Consider the following 25,261-nt stretch of genomic DNA (forward strand, 5'->3'; position numbering starts at 1 on the left):
AACTTCAAACACCAGTATGAATAACAGAGGGGATGAAGGACACCCCTGTCGTGTACCTCTCTTAATATTACAGTTTTCTGTTAGGCTATTATTTATAACGAATTTAGCTCTTTGTTGCGAATATATTGCATTTATACCTTTATAGAAATTTTCTCCCGCTCCTATCATCTCTAATGTGTTTTTTTCCATAAACTTCCAGGAGACGTTGTCAAATGCCTTCTCTGCATCAATAAACAGCAATGCTGCCTGTTTTTCATTTCTGACTTCCAGATACTCTAGAGTATCTGTTACATATCTTATATTATTTTTCATATGATGTCCTGGAAGAAATCCTGCTTGGTCCTCATGAATATATTCTTTGAGTATGCATTTCAATCTATTTGCTAGAATATCTGCAAATATTTTATAGTCGTTATTAAGAAGAGATATAGGTCGGTGGTTCTTCACTGATGTTGGATCTGTTCCCTTAGGAATCAGGGTTATGTAGGCCTCCTCCCATGATTCTGGTAGTTTGCCTTTATTTAGAATGTTATTCGCTACCTCTTGGGTGTTTGGGGGTGCATGTAGCTTTCAGGTCACCCCCTCTCAAAGCCTGTTGATGCTCGAGTCTCTCACCGGAGCTCAGACCCGCGCCACGATCCTTCCCGTGGCAAACCAGAAGTCCCGCTGATCGAGATTCAGGGCCTGTTTTTGAGATGCTTTGTTTTGGAAAGTTTATGCATTGCAATGGTTCATACACAGCCAGTCTGGAAAAAGGGGGTGTAGGCAAGCTGCATGTGAAGGATCCGGCTTCCTTACACCCCAGGCCACCTGGGAAGCCCCAAACCTCTCAGATTCTGCAGCTGATAATTTTACCAGGAGTGGGAGAAATGTTTTCCTAACCCCCATATATATACATCTAGGTAAAGGTGAAAGGTAAAGGACCCCTGGACAGTTAAGTCCAGTCAAAGGCGACTATGGGGTTGTGGTGCTCATCTCACTTTTCAGGCCAAGGAAGCCAGTGTTTGTCTGCAGACAGCTTTCCAGGTCATGTGGCCAGCAGAACTAAACCGCTTCTGGCGCACCGTGATAAGTGCCAGAGCACACGGAAACACTGTTTATCTTCCTGCCACGGCAGTACCTATTTATCTATTTGTACAGTGGTACCTCTGGTTGTGAATGGGATCCGTTCCGGAGCCCCATTCGCAACCTGAAAGGAATGCAACCCGCATCTGTGCGTCTGCACATGCGCAGGTCGAGATTCGCCATTTCTGTGCATGCACGTGACGTCATTTTGCGCGCATGTGTGGGCAACGAAACCCAGAAATAACCCTTTCTGATACTTCCGGGTTGCCACAGGACACAACCTGAAAAGATGTAACCTGAACCGAATGTAACAAGAGGTATGACTGTACTGGCATGCTTTCAAACTGCTAGGTTGGAAGGAGCTGGGGCAGAACAATGGGAGCTTACCCTGTTGCGCATATTTGAACTGCCGACTTTCCGATCAGCAAACCCAAGAGGCTCAGTGGTTTGGACCACAGTACAACCCGCATCCCATCTACAGGGGTGCCAGCAGGATCTTCTGTGTAATAATTTTTATTAGTTTTCAGTTACAATAACCCAATAAAAGCCGCATTGTGAATACCAAATTATAATACAATTAATAATATCAACTGATATCAAATGATATTATTTTGTTTCGTCTCCACCCCCATCATTCTGCCCGGACGCTGAGGTCCAGCGCCGAGGGCCTTCTGGCGGTTCCCTCATTGCGAGAAGCAAAGCTGCAGGGAACCAGGCAGAGGGCCTTCTCGGTAGTGGCGCCCGCCCTGTGGAACGCCCTTCCAGCAGATGTCAAAGCGATAAACAACTACCTGACATTCAGAAGACATCTTAAGGCAGCCCTGTTCAGGGAAGTTTTTAACGTGTGATATTTTACTGTATTTTTGGTTTCTATGGAAGCCGCCCAGAGTGGCTGGGGAGGCCCAGCCAGATGGGCGGGGTATAAATAATAAATTATTATTATTATTATTATTATTGGCCTCCTGTGTGCTAGAATTGATGATTTAATAATTTACTTTAATTCTGCATTCTAAAAACTTATAAATTCCAATTACACACCAGTCAGAATAACAAACCTTTATACTGCAGCTGCAATTTAAATGACTTCCATTTGCATTAACACGTCAAATAATTTACAGTCCTACAGGCAAAGCTTTCAAACTCTCTCTTTGTTCTTCTTGTGTGTGGCTATTTTTCTGTCCGTGCTGTTTCTTCCTGTCCTTGTACTGTATTTTCTCTATCTTTTGTCACTTGTTGCTGTTCTCCATCATACCTTGGGTGGAGCTAGTATTCCATTGCTGCAGTGGCGTAGCATGGGGGGTGCAGGGGGGCCGGCCGCACTGGGCGCAACATCTGGGGGGGGCGCTCGCACTCGCAGCTCTCTGCCCCTACTAAAATCCACGGGTTAGGGTGCGCAAATTACTTGCCTTGCCCCGGGTGCTGACAACCCACGCTACGCCACTGCATTGCTGTTTCATAAGTTCTCCATTGCACCGTTCCAAGCCTCATTGTTTTGCATCTCAAGCATCAGCTGCAAAAATATACTGTTTTCTCTCAGCCTGGGGAGGAGAGGAGAGCCAGCTATCAAATTTCAAGTAACTCAGTAACGAACCTTCTTTGGCAAGCTCGCAGCCCCCTCTTATCTCTCCGTTCAGCTGACAAGCAGTTACAGATCCAATTAAATTCAATTCCAAAACATTTTAGCATTATTCAGTTCAGTCCGAGGATGATAAAAAGTAGGGAAGAGTCCGCTCTGAGTTTCCCTCATAAACCTTTGAAAAATAAAGCTTCTCTCCCTTCCCCCCTTTATTTCTTTACACACACAGTTCCATTTGATTTTATATTTCATATCAGCAATCAATTTTTCACCATTGTCACCTGTACTTCAATAATTTCAACTTCAAACTTAGCAAAGTAAATGTACATCCATGTATTTCAGGGGAGGGTTGCCGAATCATAAATATAAAAAATCAAACAGTGTAAAGAAGCCAAAGGCCCCCCTCCCCGCCAACCGTCTTTTACACCAAATGAAATCATTTTTCCAAGTTCAAAACTTAACAACCTTGCAGCTGTTTCGATTGTGCAGTTTTTGGTCTCATCTTTTCCAGCATACATCTGTACATTAGTCCAAATTAAAATCTAATGAATAGAAGAACCTCTGCTTCTTAATGGCGGCGTAGGAGGGTTATCAACAGCCGAAGTGCTTTTGCACTCAGCGCCTCCCTGCCTCTTGCATTCCATGCTGGAGCGAGAGCCAGGTACCGAGAGGATCTGCAAGTGAAGCCCGTTCCCCCTGGAGGAAAATTTTCAAGGATAATTACCCTCAATCATCTTTGTTTTTTCTTCACCAACAATCTCCCACTGTTGTGGGAGGTGCCTCCATTAAGGCAGACAGGAACCAGAAGCCTTGGTTTAGTGATGAGCACAGCTGCCTTCCAACAGGATCTTCTGGATCCAGTACGCTGTAGATAGATTGAGCCTTCTGACTCACTTGCGAAAGAGGACTCAGATTTGCATAAAATCAGTGTATGCTTTGGGTCATATGCAAATGTATGCTGTCTTTTTCTGCCTGCTGCACAGCTGTTAAAGGCACAAGAATCCTGTTTTCCCCCAATGATAACCATAAACCAGAGTCTAGGCTGAAATGCAGTGTTCACTTATCTGGGAGTAAGCCCCATTAAGACAAAGAGACTTACACCTGTGTACCGACACATATACCATTGTCTTGTCAGTTAATGGGTGCCTGGTCTTTAGCTCCTGCACAGCAAGAGACACGCTTAAGCTTCTTTGCAAAGTTTTCATGCTTTTTATTTGCTTTTTTTTTTTTTTGCAGGGTGGATTCTTGAAGCCCTCTAGCACACTTATTCTCTAGTAGTATTTGCATAAAATAACTTCTAGGGAATCCCTGAGCTCAAATGAACCTGCCACGGGAAAGATGCATCATGGTTGCTAGTAAATTATTATTATTATTATTATTATTATTATTATTATTATTATTATTATTTATAGTCCGCCCATCGGACTGGGTTTCCCCAGCCATTCTGTAGAAGGTTAAGCTGTGTGGATACCAAGGATTAGAAAATGAGACCAAAGCAGTAAAAGTGCACCTAGGGGGAGGGGAATACAGCAGCTCTTTAGGACCCAGGGCTTCCTATTGCCTGGTTAGCTAAAAACACTGGTAGGCGGGAGCAGCCAGGCTGTCTTATCTCACAGAAATCACTTAGAAAGTTGCCTGCACATTTTGCTTCATAACTTTCATTCTCGGTGGACTAGAGACTCCCCCTCCCCATGAAAGTTCAGTGTAGCAACCCTTGTTCTCTGTGAGCCTGGCATACCAGTGCCTCCTGTACCACCCTCTCAAGTAGACCTGCACATCAGTCACATCCTGAGCATCGGTGAAAAACACCTTCAGAGGGTTAGCATGTACATTTGATAGGATTAAGTGGGAAAGCTTTTCTGGGATTGTATCACCTCAGGAAAAAGGTGGATGGGGGTTGAATATTGGAACACTTCTCCCACCCCAATCAACTTCCCAATCTTAGCATGCCAGCAAGAAAGCATTGCTCATTTCCCTGAAGTAGTTCTTTTCTTCATGGAGGAAACTTCCTTCCTCCCCTAGGGAAGTTTCAAACATGCAGTCCTCTGCCCCCCTTCAGCTTGATGTGATCCAGTCCCAGCATATGATTGATTCTACTGACAGCAGAGACTTGATTCCGCTGGCAGTATAAAATAGCCCTCTGTGTCTTTTGCTAGACTGGCAACCTGCATCTTGAGGGGGGGTTGCCTTCTGGGGAGGTGCATCGATCCAAAACCACGTGTAGTCAAGCTGCCATTGGAACTGCCCCATGCAAGCAATCTGACCTTCTGGAGCTGGTGTGCTGAATGGGTCTTAGCTCTCCCTACCAAGCAAAGCAGAGAGCCTTTAAGCTCTCCACCTTGTATACTGAGCTCTGGGAGAACCTTGCATGGGCTTTGGTGAGATCTCACAGGAACTCAGATGGCTTTGTGAGATCTTGCGAGAGCCTCCCAGAGCATAGTAAGCGCAGGGTCCATACGGAGACACCACGGGACTCCTTCAGCCCCGATGTGCCTAGGATGCACGAGAGGATGCGTGGTGTTGGGGGAGCCCACCCTGGCTGAATCCTGTGGCTCCTCTATTCTCTTGCCTCTGGAAGCACCCCTGGATCAGAACCTCCCCCAAGTGCAACCTGAGCCTGGTCTGGAAAAGCGGGTCTCCTGGTTGCAGCAGCAACCCTGAGAGAGTGGGAGGAGGAAGCAGCGACTGGAGCTGCACCCGCTCCAACCACGAGGCTGCCTCTTCCACACTGCCCCAAATCCGGCGCTGAGCTGTACTATTCAGAATCTGCGTTAAAATGTCTGCTCTGCTATCCTGAGTGGTGGGGAGAGATCCCAGCAAATGCAATGTGAAGGCTTTGCTCTTAAGCCCTGTCCTTTGAATGACTACATAATTGCAATGGCTCATAGAGTCAGGCCATTAACCATTGCCTGCACATTTCCAGACATTTCTCAATGACTAATGAGAGCTAGAAACTTGATTTAAAAATAAATGTCAGGACACTGCAGACACAAGAAGTTTCTCAAACTTGCTGGTCTATGGAATAGACTTAGCTCTTATTTTGACGGTTCAGGGTGTATGTTGGCTTAAGTCTCCAATCTGGCATGTGCTTAAGCAAGGCATTTCCACTGAACTCATCAGGGTGTACTTCTGAGTAAGTGTGTGACACAGTAAGTTCAATCAGTACATGGTGGTGCTGGGAACCAAGGTTAGAGTGTTCTCCTCCAGCTCTGTGAGTGAAAAGCCGATAGAGCAGACTGTTAGTTAATCAGTGCCACCTCTGATGAAAGGGGCTGTTAGGCACAGAAAGGGTCTTTCCCATCACCGGCTTCCTAATATTTATAACTTGGGCCCCACCTGCATTGTAAGCAGGATCATACCACTTCTAAGAGTCATGATTTCCACCAAAGAATCCTGAGAAATGTAGTTTGTTAAGGGTGCTGAGAGCTGTTATGAGACCCCGTTGTTGTTGTTGTTGTTTTATTTATACCCAGCCTTTTTCTCCTGGCAGGGAGTCCAAGTGGCTGGCAGATAAAATAACAGCTAAATCATAGAAAAAATAATACTTAACAAACACACACACACGTTGGCATCCGTCTGTCTCAAAAGACAATGGGAGTGAAATCAAACTAGAGTGTTAGCAAAACCACAGTGATGTCCAAGCTCTGGCAGTGTGTATGGAGGTTCTGGGCTGCTCAGAGGATAATACTCCCCTCTTGGCCTCTGTCAGGGAACTGCCATCAGTACTGGAGGCGGAGCGCAAAAGCCAGAGGGATTCCAGAGAGCGTCCAGGGATCGGGAGGAGCAGCCCATCTTCTGGGGAAGAGAATCAGCGTAGCACCAGTGGAGAAGGGGGGCAGGTGGGGGAAGTGGCGAGGCTGTCCCATGACTCCTTGCCTGGGACCAGCGGGGAGAGTAGGGGTCCTCCATTGCCCACGCCCTCCCTGCGCAGAAGGCTTTCGCGCAGAGAGAGTAGGAGGAGACTAGGCGTCAAAGAGCTTCTTTGCTGGAAGAAGTTTAAGAAACGCCCACTGACGGATTCTGCCAGTGATTGAGTCAGCCACGGGTGAGTGGCTGTCCGGACAGAAGAGGTTCACTTGGGCAGCCCAGCCAGGTGTTTGCACCCAGCCAGGGAGATAGGCACCTGCTTACGCACGAGCAACCCCTAGAACCATTACAGCCTCACTGATGTGGTCCAAAGGAAAGCAGAGTATGATGTTGGGCACCAGCTTGGCTGCAGGGGTTGCCAGAAGGAGGAGTACAAGATGCCAGCAAACAAAGTTTGAAACAAACAAAGTTTGAATCAAAGATCTGCTCTCTGAAGCCCGCATTCCCAGCATGTTTGCAATGTCTACACTGGCTTGGTCATGCTCACAGAATGGAAGGTGGCAGGATCCCAAAGGATGTGCTTTTTGGGGAGCTGGCTTCAGGCACCAGGCCTACTGTGTTAAAAAGATGTCTGCAAATGTGACACAAAGGCTGGCAACATTAATCCTGCCATATGGGAATTCCTTGCAGATGACCAGAGTGTCTGGAAACAGTCAGGTTGTGCATCCACAGCAGTGACCAGAGGAAAAATGACCACTGGGGATGAGATCTGAGAGATGAAATGCCATGGTGCATCTGTAACAGCACGATAGGGGTCTCCTAACACTTCTTAGCACCCTTAATAGACTACAGTTCCCAGAATTCTTTGGGGAAAGCCATGACTGTTTAAAGTGGTGTGATACTACTTTAAGCGTAGTTTGAGGACGGGGCCTCAGAGGGCCAGGGATTGAATCCAATACCTTTTGCACATAGAGCATGCCAGTCTAGTGCTGAGCCTTCCCCTTGTGAGTAGGGACAGGGTTAAAAAGCAGGATAGAAATCCCAAATCCATAGAGTAGGTCACAGGGTGGGACTGGAGTTTCAGAGCTCCCCCTGACTTCTATTCTTCCCTTCTGCGTGGGCTGGCCCTGGCTGGGTCCAAACCTAGGAATCCCAGGTCCTAATCTTGGCTACCGGTGGGCAGTGAGGTTAGAGAGAAGAAAGCAGAGGTGGCTGTTTGCAGCCCTGTGGAGTGTTAAATAAACTCATTCCACTTTGATGGAGGGATGGGGGAGCAGCTGTCCTTGAGGAAACAGAGTGAAACAGTCTGTGAGTGTGTTTATTGTATGGGGGCGATCCACTTTCCCTTTTCCTGAATGCTCCATTATTCCTGGAAACTGTTGCCCAGGATTGGTGGGGGAGTGAAGAGCCAGAGCTTTGGCTAAGTGGGGAAACCAGGCTGGGCTGAGAGCCAGGCCTTAGTTGGAACCACATGCCTCTCTCACCCTCAGAGAGAGGGAGAGGGAGAGCCGGAGAGCCTGCTAGGCTCCTGTGTGTGCGTGCGTGGGCATATTTGGGTGGGGAGGTCAGAGTTGCAACAGAGAGGCTGAGACGAGGGAAGTACGGGGGCTGGGATTTGGAGATGGGGTGATGCACCAGAGGATGGCGTCACTTTGGGAATGGGGCCAGGGATGCCAAATATGGGATAATGGCACAGAGGGGAAGATAATCAGTGGGGCTTTTGTGTATATATTTCTGCTTGTGTGGGCTCCTCTCTGGTCTGCTTGCTTGGGTCAGATGGGATGTTGTGACACAGCAACCCAAGTTTTGTCGAAGCAGATTCATTCCCTCACCACCTTTTCTCTGGAATCCTGGCTGCCCCAGCTGTGAACCTTCTGTCTGCTAGAAGGCTGCCCATCTCCCCCCTCCCCACCCCAAATTCCTTCACCAGCCAATACTGCACTTGAGCGCAGAGGCCAACAGGCACCACCAACAGACTGGCACCGAGCATCACCACCCTGAAAGGAGCAGGGATGATGGAAGGAGGCATGGCAGAGCGCATGGCAGGAGCCAGGAGCCTCTCACAATACCCGGCACTGCACTGTTTTAAGCAGATTTATTGCACTTTAACAGTCATGGCTCCCGCCCTGCCCCTCACCAAATAATCCTGGGGAGCGTAGTTTACCCCTCACTCAGCTACAATTCCCAGCACCCTTAGCAAACTACTGTTCCCATGAGTCTTTGTGGGAAAGCCACATGCACTAAATGCGGGGTGTGGGTGGCTCTCCAAACATGCCTCTGAGCTCCTGCCCCTTTGGCTCCCATCCCCATTGGCCTTTTATCTGCAGCTCTCCTGCCTTCCCTCTGCTCTTTCCCGGCAGGATCCGTGCTTTAAAGCTCTGTGTCCAAGCGCTTTTCCTTTTCTCTAGAGCTTTCCCCACAAAAACCTTCTCATTCCAGCTCAATTGGAGCAAACAGCAATCAGCTTAAAAACCCAAATTGGCGTCTGCTCCAATTAAGTGGGTTTTTGTGGGGAAAGCTCCAGGACAAAAACAAAATGAAACAAAAAAACCAACCATGCTTGGATACAGAGCTTATGTGGGGCAAAATGTAAGTTTGATAAGCCCTCTGTGGCTCTCATTGGGCATCGACATAGCAGACAGAGCTGAGACATCCTTACCCAGGGCAGGTAATATGGCCAGGGAGCAGCAGGGCAGGACTGAGTGGCAGAGCATCTGCCTTGTGAGCAGAAGGGCTGGGTTCAACCCACAGCATCCCCAGGCAGGGCTGGGAATGTCTGGAAGCCTTGAGGCCTGCTGCCAGTCAGTGTAGGCAGTACTGAGCTAAATGACTTTATTCATTAGCTGCATGTGTCCACTGAGCACACGAATGAGATCCTGCTTGCGCTCCTCTGGGTGCTGCGTGTGGTGCCACAAATCTAACCATGTGCAGAGAGGCTGCATCCTGCCCAGCTGTGCACAAATTTGATGGTATGACAAAAAGAGTAACCCCCTCTGCTTTCTAGAGATGCCACCATACTTCATGAGCAGGACTGGAGCTGTGAGTAACAGAAATAATTAGATTAATATAATATAATGGTTCTGATTTAATTGATAGAAGATAAGGTGCAGCAGAAGGGAAGAAATGGGGTGAGAACGGATCTGGCAAATTCTCAGCCCTTGAACACAAAGGAGGTCCATTCCCTTGGTTCACCCTCTTTATTTTAGCGGTGTGGTTTAGGTGGGGAAAAGTTGTTGGAGAAATGAGTAGGAGTCAGGAATCCTTGCAGATCTACTGCAAAAGCGAACCTAGAGAATATTCCCTGAACAATCAATAGATACAAAAGAGCAAATAAAGCCAAGGAACTAAATGAACACAATTCTTTCTTATCACATAGATACAGTGGGATTTGAAAACTTAACAAAGAATGATTCAGACACTGTGTATCATCACATCAATGTATTCTAGATACAGCTATATATTTTAGAATACACTGATGTGATATTATGCACACTGCTTTTCAGTGTTGTGAAGTCACATGCAATGGTTGGTCATTATTGCATATTCCGTAGGTCAGAGATTTATTGTAAACTTTTCAAATCCTTCCATATCTATGTTATTAAAAATGGCTGATTTACTTTTTTGCACCTTTTAGATTTATTCCAGGCGCAGAGATCTCCCAATAGATCTCAGTCTTCCTTCTTCTGTACAATTCAAGCACAAGCACTCAGTGACAATACTGGTGCTGATTTTAAGCCCCAAACAATCTCCGAAAGCAAAACAGCACTGTGGGCTTTGATGCAAAACCCCTGGCAACTAGTCTGGACATTTAGAAAACAAAAGATTTGCTGGACCAGTTTTGGTCTGGTCAGCCAGCAACCCTTGCTGGTCTGGACGCAACCAGAGAAGGTTTCTGCTCCTTATTTGGAGTCCTGCGGTGGAGGACGTATCTTCCTTCCACTGCACTCTGAGGTGTTATAAACTGTGTCTGGTTTCCTGGCTCCTAAGCTGAAGCAATGCCAAGCAGACGTTTGGCACCAGCTGGTTTCTAGGCCAAAGCTGAGGGCTGGGAGAAGGTGTCCGGTGCGGCAGAAGAGGCACTCAGTAGGACGCCAGAAGGGAGAGCCATGGGCACCACTGCTCTGAATGGGAATGAGCCGAGTGAGGTGGGGCCCCAGCCTGGGAGAAGGGAAGCTTTGGCAGAAGGGCTGCTGGTAGGCTCTGCTGGCTGAGATCACGTCCTCTCTCTCTCATCTCACTTCCCATGGTGCTTCCAGCCACTAGAGTTGCCTCAAGCAATTACCACAAGAAATGGATTATATATGTAATGGGACTACATTGGGGTCTTGTAGGGCTTCCTGTCCAGCTATGATGGCCAGTGGGAACCAGCATGGGAATTTTCAAGCACTTGGGGAATTCAGCTCTGATGCAGCAGAGAGCTTGTGAAACTCAAGCTCAGGCGAAGCTTCGCGTTAAATGCGTAGTTTGGCTGTGCCTGTTTTTTCTTTGTTGGTTTGGTTTGGTTATTTGTGAATAGCATCCCCAAGGCGCTTCCAGGCAACCTGTTTCTTGAATTGTTTCCTGATTTGTTTGCAGGGAGTTTGGAGGGTTGTTGTGGCAAGCAAGGGTTTCCCCACACTTTCTGGTGCATTTTCCATTAGTTTTCCTTATGGTAAAAGAACAGAAGAAGTAAGGTCTGATCTTTTGGAGAAGCTGGTTTGTTGTGCAGGAAGTCCAAGCCAGCTTTAATTGTGCAACCTTCAGTTTGTGGGGAAAGAGTTGAGTCCTACCTGAACATAGTGATGGTCTGAGGAGCGCCTCCAATATCTGTGTGATGGGTCAAGACTGGGGCTGTAGAGAGAAGGGAAGCTTTTTATTGACCTTTACCCCTGTGACTAGGGAATATAGGGTTCTGCCTGGGATCATGTCAGACAACCAGTCCTTCCAGCTCAGCACTGTCTAATCCAACTGGCAATGGCTTTCCAGGGTTTGAGGCAGCAGCCTTTCCCCAGCCCTACCTGGAGATGCCAGGAATTGAACCTGGAACCTTCCACATGTAGAAGAGATGCTCCACCACTGAGCTGTATGGCCCTTCGCTGTCCGGGGTCCTGGATACTCCACTCCCCAAGCAGCTATTTGCATCAAGAGAGAAGCTGCCATTGCCTCCTGGCACAAATAGCAGCCCCCGTGGGTTGATGAGGGTGGTTTTCATTTAAGCTGTGGCATGTTGGAAAAGATTAAAGACCACAGACTCATAGTGTGGTCTGGCTTTGAATTCCCCCACAGTTGCTTTTAAAAGATAAAAACAAAATACCTCCCAAAGGACACACCAGCAGTGCAACTCTACACAAGGACTCCTTAGAAGTAAGTCTCATGGAGCTTGGAGAGGGGGTTTCATGTGTACGGGTAGGATTGCACTCGCTGCACTACTGTGCACTGGGAGCCAGTGTGGTGTAGTGGTTCAGAGCGGTGGATTCGTAATCTGGGGAACCGGGTTCGCTTCCCCGCTCCTCCACATGCAGCTGCTGGGTGACCTTGGGCTGTTCACACTTCTCTGAAGTCTCTCAGCCTCACTCACCTCACGGAGTGTTTGTTGTGGGGGAGGAAGGGAAAGGAGAATGTCAGCTGCTTTGAGACCCCTTAAATGGAGTGAAAGGCAGGATATCAAATCCAAACTCTTCTTCTTCTTCTTCTTCTTCTTCTTCCTCTCCTCACCCATCTGCTTCCCAGGATGTTCACCCACTGGTCTTCCTCTCTCAATTTGCACTTCAGCTCCTGAAACTCCTCCTTACCTTTGGGGTCCTATTCCTATGATGAGCCGCCATTTCCCCAGTTTGTGGTAGATGGCTGAAGGCAGTGTCTTCTCTGCTCATCGTAACTAGAAAAAGAACAGGGACTGAATGGTACTGGCAGGAAAGTTGGATATGATTAATAGCCGGTATCTGGTAGGATTGTGCCTACTTACCAGACTGGTGACACCACAGATGCGGGTGGCGCTGTGGTCTAAACCACTGAGCCTTTTGGGCTTGCCAATCAGAAGGTTGGCAGTTCAAATCCCTGTGATGGGGTGAGCTCCTGTTACTCTGTCCCAGCTCCTGCCAACATAGCAGTTCAAAAGCACACCAGTGCAAGTCAATAAATAGGTACCGCTGTGGCGGGAAGGTAAATGGCATTTCCGTGTGCTTTGATTTCTGTCAAGGTATCCTGTTGAGCCAGAAGCGGTTTAGTCCTGCTGGCCACATGACCTGGAAAGCTGTCTGTGGATGAACACCAGCTCCCTCGGCCTGAAAGCGAGATGAGCACCACACCCCACAGTCGCTTTTGACTGGACTTAACCATCCAGGGGTCCTTTAGCTTTAGCTTTTTAACCACAGAGAGATGCTCATTCTGTCCAAAGGGCTGGTGGGTTCTTAGAATAGCAACCACCCTTGGGACATCTTATTTTTTAACATGGCTTAAATTTTAGTATGCTTAAGTCAATGTCTGGCACCCCAGAATTAGAAGGGAGATCCAGAACTAGAAGGGGAGTCCAGCCCCCCCCCCACTGCTTTACATTTGCATTGCAGCTGAGTCCCTAGATTTCCAGGAAGTAGGGAGCTATAAGCCCTGATGCCCACTGGAATATAATAATAGAATGGCAGTTCATAATAGCACCAACTATTGACACCAACAGTGTGACTCTAATGTTGCATATGATTCCTTTGACACTTGCATTTTTGTTTTGTTTTACTGTTCTCTTGGAAATAAATCTGCAATTTCATTGTCATTTATCTAGCTATTAAATGTGGTGCTGACACTTTCAGGCGCCAGGTGCTAGAGAGGCTCAAGGGGGCTTTCATTCTTTTACTCTCAAGCCAGGGGTGTTGCCAAACAAGAACAAGAAAACTACCACCAATGTGTCACTGCTCCTGGTGGTCAGAACAGGGAACAGTCAAATTGCAGCCTGTGTTGCTTCACTGTCAGCTGATCTGGATCACATCTGACTCCACCACATAGAGCATCATAGGTCCAGCTGTTTTATAGTCTGAGCACTTTGTCAAATACCTTGATTGCTTTCCAAAACTGCTAATTAACTACCTATTGTTGGATCAGTTTTCTGGACCCACTGATGACAGGGATCATTAGTATTATGTTAGCATGTGGGTTTCAAAATTGCTGCCCTCAAAAGAATGTCTGGTCTTGATGGGAAATTCCTTGTTTCTCTGAGCAGCCTGTGATTAATCCCTTTCCGTTTTTAAGAACTGGCAACTTATCTCCACTTGGAATGTGTCCTACTTTAACCCCCAGGATAGGACTCACTTACTTTCCTTTTGCTGAAAAAAGGGGGGAAACAAATTGATGTGCTTGATAGGAAGACAACCTTTGAAACAGAAAGTAAATGAAGGGGTTCTGAACAGACAGGACATGAAACCTGCCCATAAGAGTGACCCTCTGTGAATTTGGATGATGAATATCCTCCAAATGTGTGGGCACCCAGCTATTATTTTGTATTCAATATTAGGATTTGACATTGATCAGCAATCTGGTTTATCACCAGTGCCAGGCAGTGGTGGTCAGTATTTACCAGTGTGTGACAGCTGACATGGGGTCCGTCCACATTCTGCTTTTCCTGTGTTTTCTAGGCACAGGGTCTGAGCAGGTTCCCCCTTGCCCCACTCCTTCCCCAGGGAAAGCCCACTCTTTAGTGCTAAATGGGAGCAAACGTCAATCTAGAGAAAACCCGACTTGCCATTTGTTCCAACTGAGTGCTAAGAATGGTTTTCCCCAGGAGAAGCAGCAGGACCAGAGGAAGGGTGAATGAGCCCCTACAGTTGCTTTCAGTGCATTTTGTACAAACCTCATCCATCCTTTATTCCGTCCTTCGTTCATGCATCCAAACAGGAAAACATTATCTTGAACTGGTTGTTGTTTGTTGTTGTTTAGTCATTTAGTCGTGTCCGACTCTTCATGACCCCCTGGACCAGAGCACGCCAGACACTGCCTCCTGCAGTTTGGTCAGGCTGGTAGCTTCGAGAACACTGTCCAACCATCTCATCCTCCATCGTCCCCTTCTCCTTGTGCCCTCCATCTTTCCCAGCATCAGGGTCTTTTCCAGGGAGTCTTCTCTTCTCATGAGGTGGCCAAAGTATTGGAGCCTCAGCTTCAGGATCTGTCCTTCCAGTGAGCACTCAGGGCTGATTTGCTTCAGAATGGAGAGGTTTGATCTTCTTGCAGTCCATGGGACTCTCGAGAGTCTCCTCCAGCACCATAATTCAAAAGCATCAATTCTTCGGCGATCAGCCTTCTTTATGGTCCAGCTCTCACTTCCATACATCACTACTGGGAAAACCATAGCTTTTACTATAGGGACCTTTGTTGGCAAGGTGATGTCTCTACTTCTCAAGATGCTGTCTAGGCCTGTCATTGCTTTCCTCCCAAGAAGCAGACGTCTCTTAATTTCGTGGCTGCTGTCACCCTCTGCAGTGATCATGGAGCCCAAGAAAGTAAAATCTCTCACTGCCTCCATTTCTTCCCCTTCTATTTGCCAAGAGGTGATGGGACCAGGGGCCATGATCTTTGTTTTTTTGATGCTGAGCTTCAGACCATATTTTGCGCTCTCCTCTTTCACCCTCATTAAAAGGTTTTTTAACTCCTCCTCACTTTCTGCCATCAAGGTTGTGTCATCTGCATATCTGAGGTTGTTGATATTTCTTCCGGCAATCTTAATTCTGGCTTGGTAAAAATCCTCAAATAGTTGACTGCTGTATTTTGTACAAGAGCCATTTATTTTGAAACATGACTGTTAAATTTTGATACCAAATCTTGAAACCAAAACCTCCATTTTAAGATCTGAATAATTCATCAAATTTCAAACACTGTTAGCATTTTGTTTCTGTTCTAGATCTGAGCTACGCTTGTTGTTTCTGGCAGGCAATGATTTGTGCACCATGTGTGACATACCAAATGCCAAGGCTTAGGATCTAGCCAGCATTTACGGGGGTGAAATAGACCATTTATGACATGTGATAGTGGAGATACAGGTTTCAGGAATCATGCTCATCATAGGTCTTGAACTGATTACAAAGCAACCATTTTCGGAATGACGGTGTTCCCAATTAACGTTCACACCCACTTCCCCCCTAGTTACTCCTGTCACTTCCACGCCTTGCAACTTGATCTCTCCGCCACCTGGCCTTCTGTTCAGCCACCTTATCTAATCTCCTTACCCTTGGACTAAGAGGCTGGACGCTTTCCAGAGAGCATCCACTTCTTCTTCCTCTTCTAGCTGTCCCCCCCCCCCAGTTCTTCCCAACTGTTGTCTTCCGAACTGTGTCCCACAGCAAACCATTGTTCCAAATCAGTACTGCTCTCCTGCTCCTGTGCAGCTTGAGGATCCTGGCCAGGAGCAGGAAGAGGGGGAGGCTCCCACCGTTCTTCATCAGAGCAGTACTCCTCAGCCTGGTCTCTGACAAATACCTGTGTGATGGTGCGTAGATGACCCAGCCTCTGCCATCCCACACCTGCCGTGCCACCACCTCTTTCTTGGCCAGTTCCTGAGTGTGCAACACTCTGCTTATTTTGCTCATTCCTTTGCTCCATCTTAAAGGCCATCCTAATCCCAACGGCTTTGTGGAGGTGGCTCTGCTGGCCCATTCTCGTGTGTTTCCAGGTTGGCTTGTGGCACCAGCTCAATCTCATTACCGTAATAAACATTGTGAAGCCAATTTTTGGGTAGGAATGCAGAGGTCGTCACAGTGATTATCTCCGACATCTCTAATCACTCAGGGAGAGACGCCATTAATGTCCCCATTTTACAAATGGAGGACTGACACCAAGTGCTTTGTTGAAGCCCCACCCCCCACCCCCGGTTCAATCCACTACCACACCCTACTGCACCCTAGTTGGGGATGTCACATTGGGGGCCATGCCTGCATTTTAATTGCTTGCTTGCAGAAGCGCCATGTTTTTAGGTCTGAGCTGAGCGGGATTCATCTAATGACCCCTGTCAGTGGAAGCTCTGAGCAAGGACTTCCACTTGCACAATGGGGATTCCCCCCTCTTCCCCCCTGAAATTGGTTTGTGGGGGTTGGGAGAACCCCCAGAACAGGGCAGGGGAGGAAGAAAGAGGGGCTCTTCCGTCTGGCATACAGAAACGCTTGCACAGATGAAATGTTCACCATAGTGCAATGCTGAATTCCATCTATTGGGTGGTTTTCACTGCTAGTCCTCCTCAGAGTAGACGCATTGAAGTTAATTGACATGACTAACTTAGAGGCTCATTAATTTCAATGGTGCTGTGCTGAGTAGGACTTGCACTGAATACAACCTACGATTTTGCTCTAACTAGCAGGCTCAGAACAACAACTCATCTTTTACTTTCATGTTTTATTGACCTGTCAGCTCAGTACCAGTGTTGAAATCAGTTTAAAATGGTTAGACATAGTTCACTTTCACTCTTAACTGTCAGTTATCTGGCTTTGCCATCAGCAAGTGAAAGTGACCTCATGTTGATGAGCTGCTCAGTTGAAATGAGCATTGGGGTAGTTCACACAAGGGGTTTTAGGTGCACAGCCATTTCAGGTATGGAGGATGAGAAATGCAATTGGAAGCTAGGCAGGGAAGCTTTGTCTGTGAGCCAGGCTTTGCTGCACCTCCCTGGGACTTCTCACACATTACTCAACAAACTGAGGTTTGCTACTGAGTATTAGGGATGCATATATTAGGGTAAAACCTGCATATAAACACATATAATGAAATGATTTTTTAAATGAAATGATAATACAATACAGTTTGTGTAAATGCATATAATATTAGGAAAATTCCCTCGCAAAAAAATTGTGTATTGGGCAGAATTCAATATATATATAAATATATACATTAAGGGAAATTCGCATTAAGATGCTGATGAATTTTTATGAGAACATCACAGAGAGAGAGAGAGAGAGAGAGAGAGAGAGAGAGAGAGAGAGAGAGATAAGCACCGGTTCTGACCATGAAGTTGTTACAGTGCCCTTGAGTACCCCCAGAAGAAAGCACTGTAATATATATTACACTGGTGTGGAAGTGTGGGGAGCTGAACTGCAGCCTGGAAAGATAAGAAGGTGGGGGAAGCTGAAATGGATAGATTCACCCAACCCTACTGAAGGGCCACTGGCAGGTCACACAGCCCGCCCCCTGGAGCGTCACTCAGGCCTTCTATTTCAGCAGGGCTTGTTCTGGGGCTGCACGTGAGACAAAATCCAGATACAAGAGAGCTCCATCTGATAGGATCTCACCTTTTCCCCCATTCCAGTATTTATTTTAAACAGACCGTAGAAAGTTGCAGCTGATCCTGCCTTTCTGCTGCATGTATTGCAGTAAAAATAAAAAATAAAAATGTAAGTCATGGAAATGTGCAAACGGGTTTCATGCTGATAACCCTTCTGCTTCAAAATTTGGTGACAGTGTCAAGCTTGCAAAAATCTATCATTTGCCCGATAATAAATGTTGGAAATGTAAAGAAACTGAAGGTACATTCTTTCACCTTTGGTGGACGTGCCCAAGGATTAAGGCTTTCTGGGAAATGATCTATAATGAAATGAAAAAGGTATTTAAATATATCTTCTTGAAGAAACCAGAGGCCTTTCTTCTCGGCATTGTCGGCCAATTGGTGCCAAAGAAGGACAGAACTTTTTTTATGTACACTACAACAGCAGCAAGAATACTCATTGCAAAGTATTGGAAGACACAAGATCTACCCACTTTGGAAGAATGGCAGACGAAGGTGATGGACTATATGGGATTGGCAGAAATGACTGGCAGAATCCGAGACCAGGGAGAAGAGTCGGTGGAAGAAGATTGGAAGAAATTCAAAGACTATCTACAGAAATATTGTAAAATTAATGAATGTTAGAATGATGTTGGATAGAAATTAAGTGGTTTCCAGCTGTAATGCTTTAAGAGAATATGAAAAAAGGGTTATAAATAGGTAAAAATCTAATGGTAAGGATTTGCTGAACCAACAATTTGAAGTGGAATACAAAAAAGGGAGGTATGAGGAGGTCCGGGAAACAAGCTAAAGGAAAATAAGCAATGGAAAATCTGTGTGTTTTTAACTATTTTTATTTTGTATTTTTTTCATTTTTTTTCATTTTTATTGTAATACTTTAAAAAATCTTAATAAATATCTTATTAAAAAAACAACAACAAAATTTGGTGACAGTGCAGCCTTTAGGCCAGGGTATTCCTGAAGTCAGAATTAATAAAATTCAGAAGCCTTGTTACCTATAAATTTGATACTGTCCTAGGGTGCTGATGGAGAGTTGGGAATAAGAGGCTGTGCTGCAAAGCAGGTCTGAAGATCACCTAAGCCATGAACTTCTTAGAAGGCCTCAAGCAACTGGGCCTCTCATTCTCCCCTCCCCAAAGCTTCAGTATGGGCGGGGCTGTTAATACTGATCTACCTTAGGTAAAGGTAAAGGACCCCTGGATGGTTAAGTCCAGTCAAAGGCGACTATGGGATGCGGCGCTCATCTCACTTTCAGGCCAAGGGAGCCAGTGTTTGTCCAGAGACAGCTTTCCAGGTCATGTGGCCAGCATGACTAAACCGCTTCTGGCACAACGGGTCACAGTGACAGAAGCCAAAGCGCACGGAAACATCATTTACCTTCCTGCCGCAGTGGTACCTATTTATCTACTTGCACTGCTAGGTTGGCAGGAACTGGGACAGAGTAACAGGAGCTCACCCCTTTTCAGGGATTCAAACCACCGAGAAAGCTCAGTGGTTTAGACCATAACGCCACCCGTGTCCCTGATCTGCCTTAAAGAGTTGTTCTGATAATCCTTGTACACATAGACAGGTAAAGTTGGGGCACTCTTGCCTGCAAAATGTAGCATGAAAGTGTAGAACTTTTCTCTTTACGTCCTGTAATTTCATTTTTTTCACTCCCGATGGGTGAAGCTTTGGGGAAACTTCCCTCCACACCATGGATAAGGCTCCAATCCCATTCACACTAACCTGGCCACCTCACTTTGCCCCCCACCCCCCGTGGCACTCCAAGAGAATAGACAGAGGAGATGTGATGCTGCCATCTTTGCAAATCCCTAGACAGGAAACCAAGAGTACTTTTTAATATGCATTTGTGATTATTTGTGCTCTTGGTGGAGTTCAGGGGGGAGGATACAGGATCCCACTTTCAGTACTGTTTGTGCTTGCATTAGTTTCAGGGCAGAGATAATACTTCCAAGTCAGTGCATGTTCCATAATTTCCTGTGGAATCCTGTAACTTTTTATTCTGCAATGTTCTGCTTTATTTTGTGTGTGTGTGTGCGCGCTATAGCACTAGTAGCGCCCCTCCAGAGAGCAGTAAAGCAATCATGTTTGGGAAGCATCACAGAACAATTGATAAAGCAGAAGGATGTGCGGACAGTCCAGTGTAAATCCACTGCTAGTCCACTATTGTTGCACCAGCGCCAGGTTGCAGAACGCACTGTCTGCCTGCCCCCAAACCCACCCCAGTCTGGAGGGTCCTTAAGAGAGGTGCAGAAGAAAAATAAAGGGGTCTGTTGGGGGCTTAGACACAAAGGTCTGTTGGGCAACCAACACATTGCCCCTCTTTGTCCTTAACTACAGAGTTTGGCATCTAAGCATTACGTCAGACCCTCCTGAATCACAGGCCAGCTCCTTCCTGTTTTGTGCCCTCCAGATTCTTACAACCTGCTTTTTATGCACAAGCTGTTGTCAGCCTGCGCTGGGGGGTTGTCCTAGGAAGCACAGTGTAATTTGGTTTTCGTCACCCTCCTAGAGCTTCCCCTTGCTTTAAAATGCTTTGAGTGTCAATGTGATGATTGTGAAGTACGGTTGCACTGCCTTAAAAAAAAGAAAACTTCAGAGTTTTTTCATTATTAGTATTACTCATGATGAGTGATGGGGCTGAATTTGTACAAAGAAAGGATGACACGGTTGCCTGGCACTTCCCACTTCCTCAAATGGTGAGAGGTTTTACGGCACAGCCTTTTTCAGCGTCTGTTTCCTGCACGGAAGACTTGTGGCATTTTCATAATATCTATTTATTTACAAATGCGCAATTTTTCTTTATGTGCATCTGTGTTTGAGTGGGGAGGGTGCCAAGAAGCAAGCAGGCATCCAGACAGCCCATTGTAACAGCCAAATTATCAGTTCCTCAAAAGCAACAGCTTCCTTTTTTCAGCCACCTGCAAACCTCCAATTTTCTCTCTCTGTCGCAGCTGAACCCCTTCTGCCTCTGCTTGGGGCCCCTCCAGACATCCTTGTTATTGCACCTTTGTGATGATTTGTGCTCATGATGCTTTTGGGGCAGTCACATGCCATCGTATGTTTCCATGCCATTTCCAATGCTGTTTGTGTCTGCAAATGTATTGGGGAGGTCACATAGCTTCAGTCCAAATGTCAGGGAGTGGGCAGAGGAGGAAAGGTGAAGACCACCTCCCCAGCCTGACCCTTCCAGAGAAGAGGAAGACAGTTCAGAATTACAACAGGGGGTTGAGAGAGAGGCAGATGAGGGGAAAAGCTGGGAAATAATGGCAGAGGAGGAGGAGGAGGAAGCACCAGGGGGCTGACAGCTGATGGACTCCATGTCTTTAGAAAGCATTCCAGCCCCCCCCCCCCCGAAGAGCTCAAAGACAGAGGGCACTTAGCGACACCCGTAGAGGAGGTGATGAGGATGACGAATGAGGAAGTGGAGAGTCACTTGGGACAACGCCACTATCCAAGAGGCTGCGTTCTAAAGCCTCTCTCTGTAAATACTGAATAAAAAGCGGACGGTGAGAACATTCCTCGTCTTTGTACGTTCCTGGGCCATGGGAGTTGCTGGCAGCCGCCTGACACCAAACCAGTGTATATCCCATAACTTCTCAAGAAATTGCCATATCTTTTTATACCACAAATGTTCTGGTTTATTCCCCCACAGACATTTGTTGCACCACATCTCCTCTGGACAGCAATAATATGGTAGCCTTGGGGGAGCATTGCAGAACCCTCACTAAAGTGGAATGAATCCACCACTCATGCGCTATGACTGTTTCAAGGGCATGGTGCAGAAGACACTCGCAATGAAGGACCCATCTGGAGTGGCCCTTAGGCAGGTGGAGTAGCTACCAGCCCCTAAAACACCTTCGGTTATCAGGCTATGCAGAAACTACAGAGAGAAGATTGTCTCTGTGCTTGGCAAGAGAAAAGTCCTTCTCCCATAATTAATACAGAAGCACACAAAGCAAAATAATCCATCCTCTTTTGGAGCAAAGGATGAGTATCTGGTGGTGAGATCTCAGTCTCCATGGATCTTTGCAATGCTGCCTCCTAAATTTTGGGAGACGTTAGGCAAGGCATCTTCAGTGAGCCCTCTTCGCTTGCAAAAGATGGGACACGTTACATCGCAATGTTCTTATACACTGTCTGCCCTTATTTGGGTACAAGACAGGGCCAGGTCTTGCCCAACCTAGGCACCCTTTGGAGCCAGGCTTGCATATTCAGGGCCTGATAAGATAGGGAGACTCCCACACACACCCCACTTCAAATGCATGGAGTGCTGTAAACACCTACGCCAGAGCCAGTACAAGAAAGACGTCAAGAAGTACAGATAACTCCCTCGTTCTTGTATGCATTCCTTAGGATCTCTAAGATCTTTCACTTGGTCATCTTCCTCCTTCCTTCCTTTTGCAATGGAGATCAGCTCTTACTCTCATCTCCAGCCTTTCTCTCCACTGACTCCTTTCCTCTCTGTCAGCATCTTTCCTGAACCACAAGGTTCCTGGAACACACCGCTCTGAGTGAGGCCTTAAAGTTGTGCTGCGATTATTAAAGCAGCTCCACACCATATTCAGGAATAGCTTTGGGGGTGGGGATGTCCCAAAGCAAGCACATAAAGCTAGGGTAGGGAAGGACCCATGGACCTCCAGAGAAGTTGGTAGGCTATAGCTCCCATTGTCCCTGCCCACTGGCCATTCTGGCTTGGACTGATAGTGGTTGTTGTCCCACAACACCTGGGGGGCCACAGGTTCCCTGCTGTTCCTAAAACAGCAATGCAGTGGGGCTGGGACCTCTTTAGGCAGCCACTTCTGAAGCATGGCATCAAGATTTCTCTTTGCTGGACTGCCATTCCATACTTTGCATCCTTACAATTGCCAGGAACAAAAGCCACCAAGATCTGCACCAGTTGCAATAAAACATGTCTCTTGTGTATCGGTCTCCCATTGGAGAATGGCTTGACTTTTCCTGCAATGGTGCACTCTTCCACTGTCTCTTGAGACAGACAGATGCCAGCAATAACAAAAGTGGCTTCCTAGACAGACAGACAGACAGACAGAGGCTGTAAATCTGGTGTGGGGAACCTCTAGTCCTCTGGATATTGCTGAACTGCAACTCCCATCAGCCCAGCAAGCAGGAATTATGGGAGCTGTAGTTCAGCAACCTTTGGAGGCCCAAAGGTTCCTCTCATCTGCTGTAAATCTTCCTTGGGCAGACTGTTACCTAAAGTTTTTGTCCCTAACTTGGAGCTGATTTTTGCATGTGTGTTCATCACTAGACAACCACCACATCAAGTGATAACTCATATGGGTAAAAAAATCCAACCTGGGAGAAGTTTTGTATCACCTGACTCTGTATTTTCCAGTGGAATTAGCTCAACATTCAGGCTCCAAATCCTATACCCACGTACCTGGGAGTAATACCTACTGAACTCAGTGGGACTGAACTTCTGAACAGATTGCGCTGTCAGCTTGCCAGGTGCCAATGTTCAGAAATCAAACAACATGTACTGATGCATATACTGGACCTTACATTGGTGCATTTGGTTCTGCTGTTTTTTGTGAGGCATCCTTACTAAACTGCATTTTGTTGTAATCTTTGAATGACTTTTTCATTGCTGCATCATAATCTTTGAATGACTTTTTCACCACCTTCTCTGTAACGTTTGCAGTCCCTTGTTTTGTGTCAGCCTGTGAATTCACATTTATCATTGAGCAGTGCTCACCCCGGCAAACTGCTGGCCTGTGGCTAAATGTGCTGAACACCACCCCTTTTCTGACTTCTCTTTCCAGCTCACAACCTCCAAGTACCCAGTGGTGGTGAAGATGGGACATGCTCATTCCGGAATGGGCAAGGTGAGTGGTATAACTTCTCTCCCAAGAGGCGCGAGAATGCAGCCCAGCTCAGTGCCCTTTGGTGGGACGCCTCAAGTGGGCTGATTTATCAGCTGCCCCATTCTGGAAGGAGAGTTGGGTTTTATTTCGTTTTCCCAGGCATTATGTGTATTGCACACTTAGGGTGACTTGCACTTCAGATGCTATCAGGACAGTCACATGTGAATCCACTTTCAGGTTGTGCCTGCCTAAGTTAAGGGTGCAGTCACTCTGCATCATTTCCAATCCGTGCCCAACCTGTAACTTCCTGCTGAAAGTACAGAACTTTTTATACCACAAATGTTCTGGTTTATTTTTGTCCCGCTTTCATTCAGCACACAGCAATAATGTGTTAGTGTTGTGGAAGCATTTCAGAACGCATGAAAAAAATCCACCACAAATGCGCTATTACTGTGTCAAGAACATGTTAGAGAATACACCTCAAGCTGAGCTCCTGTCTGGTGGGCCACCTTGGTGAAGTAGCTTCTCTCCCCTCTTGCTTACCTCTTGAATTTCGATGCTCCAGGCAGCTCTTTGTACTGCCGACTAGACTGGGCCAGCCTTGCTTGGAATGCAAAGGCCACCATCACCCAGACAAGAGAGCTGTTCAGCTCCTCCTTTGCACTTCCTTCCAAAAGTGCTTTCTCTCCAAAGCATTGCATGGCCGAAGCAGACACCCCTGAAACTGTGGCACCTCGTATAATTCCCTAGTTTGCCTCTGGGGTCCCCAAGGGCTCTCTTTCCCAGGTCAGTAGGAGAAGGGAGGGCAGCTGAGCAGGAATCCACTCTCTTTCCCTGAACCCCTCCCAGTGTGAGTCTGTCCTCTTAGCAACATTTTGTAGTTGCTGCCTCTGTCCACATCATTGCCCTGCAACTCACAGGGAACTCTGCTTTTTAAAGGCTGGAAGCAGAGGTTGCTCCTAGATGACCTGCTTCTTCGTCCTGATTTGCTTGCAGGGAGATTGGACAACATGTATTTGCTCTAGAATTACTAGTACGATCCAAGGAATGGTGGGAGCGACCAAAAGAACCTTAACCAATTTGATGAGCCATTTGCAGTTGCACTGTAACACTTGTATGCACTGGGCATGTGTGCTTGATCTTTTAATCAGCATTTGTTTGCAGGGAGGTTTTCCTTCATTCTGATTTGTTTTGCTACACTTTCCAGTGTGTTTCTCAGCCACTTGCCTTATTGTAAAAAGTCTGATCTTTTGGGGCAGCAAGTTTGTTGCACTCAGTCAGCTACATTTCTGTAACCCAAATTTGCTGGAATGCAGTTGAATCCCACTTGGAAATAGCAACAGCCTGGAAGTGCCTGGATGAACAGTCTAGAAAAGAGTTGGATCTCGTTTGAGACAGGCTTTGCTTCGCATGGGGTCCATCTGCACACCCATTGCCACTCTTTTGTCCATGGCCACTTCTGGTCAAGCAGTTTTTAAAAATATTGCTGCCTTGCAGGGGTTGGACGAGACGACCCTTGGGGTCCCTTCCAACTCTACCATTCTGTGAAATCCTGTAGGCCTGAGGGCAAAAGTGGGATGACCATGAAGACACATCAGGCCTAGTGATCCCTCTTTCAAACCACCTCCAACCTAAAATAATAAAACAAAATTTGCTTCTGGCGCTTGGGGGAATGGGCCACACCCACCTTTTGATTTCCTCTAATTCTTTGGATGAACGAAGCTTGTGGGAAAGTGACCGCAAGTGGCTGTTGTGTGT

The 25,261-nt window shown here is 46.7% G+C and overlaps 1 protein-coding gene across 2 annotated transcripts in view; it reads left to right on the forward strand.

The window, feature by feature from the left end:
- SYN1 (synapsin I) overlaps positions 1 to 25,261 on the forward strand; it is a 105,933-nt gene that overhangs the window by 69,534 nt on the left and 11,138 nt on the right. For both annotated transcript variants that reach the window (XM_083592183.1, XM_083592184.1), the window contains exon 6: positions 23,462 to 23,524. In XM_083592183.1, the coding sequence (XP_083448309.1) occupies positions 23,462 to 23,524 (63 nt within the window). The remainder of the gene's footprint in view (positions 1 to 23,461; positions 23,525 to 25,261) is intronic.

Source organism: Podarcis filfolensis, assembly GCF_964270895.1.
Source record: "Podarcis filfolensis genome assembly, chromosome: 17".
Classification (NCBI taxonomy): Eukaryota; Metazoa; Chordata; class Lepidosauria; order Squamata; family Lacertidae; genus Podarcis; species Podarcis filfolensis.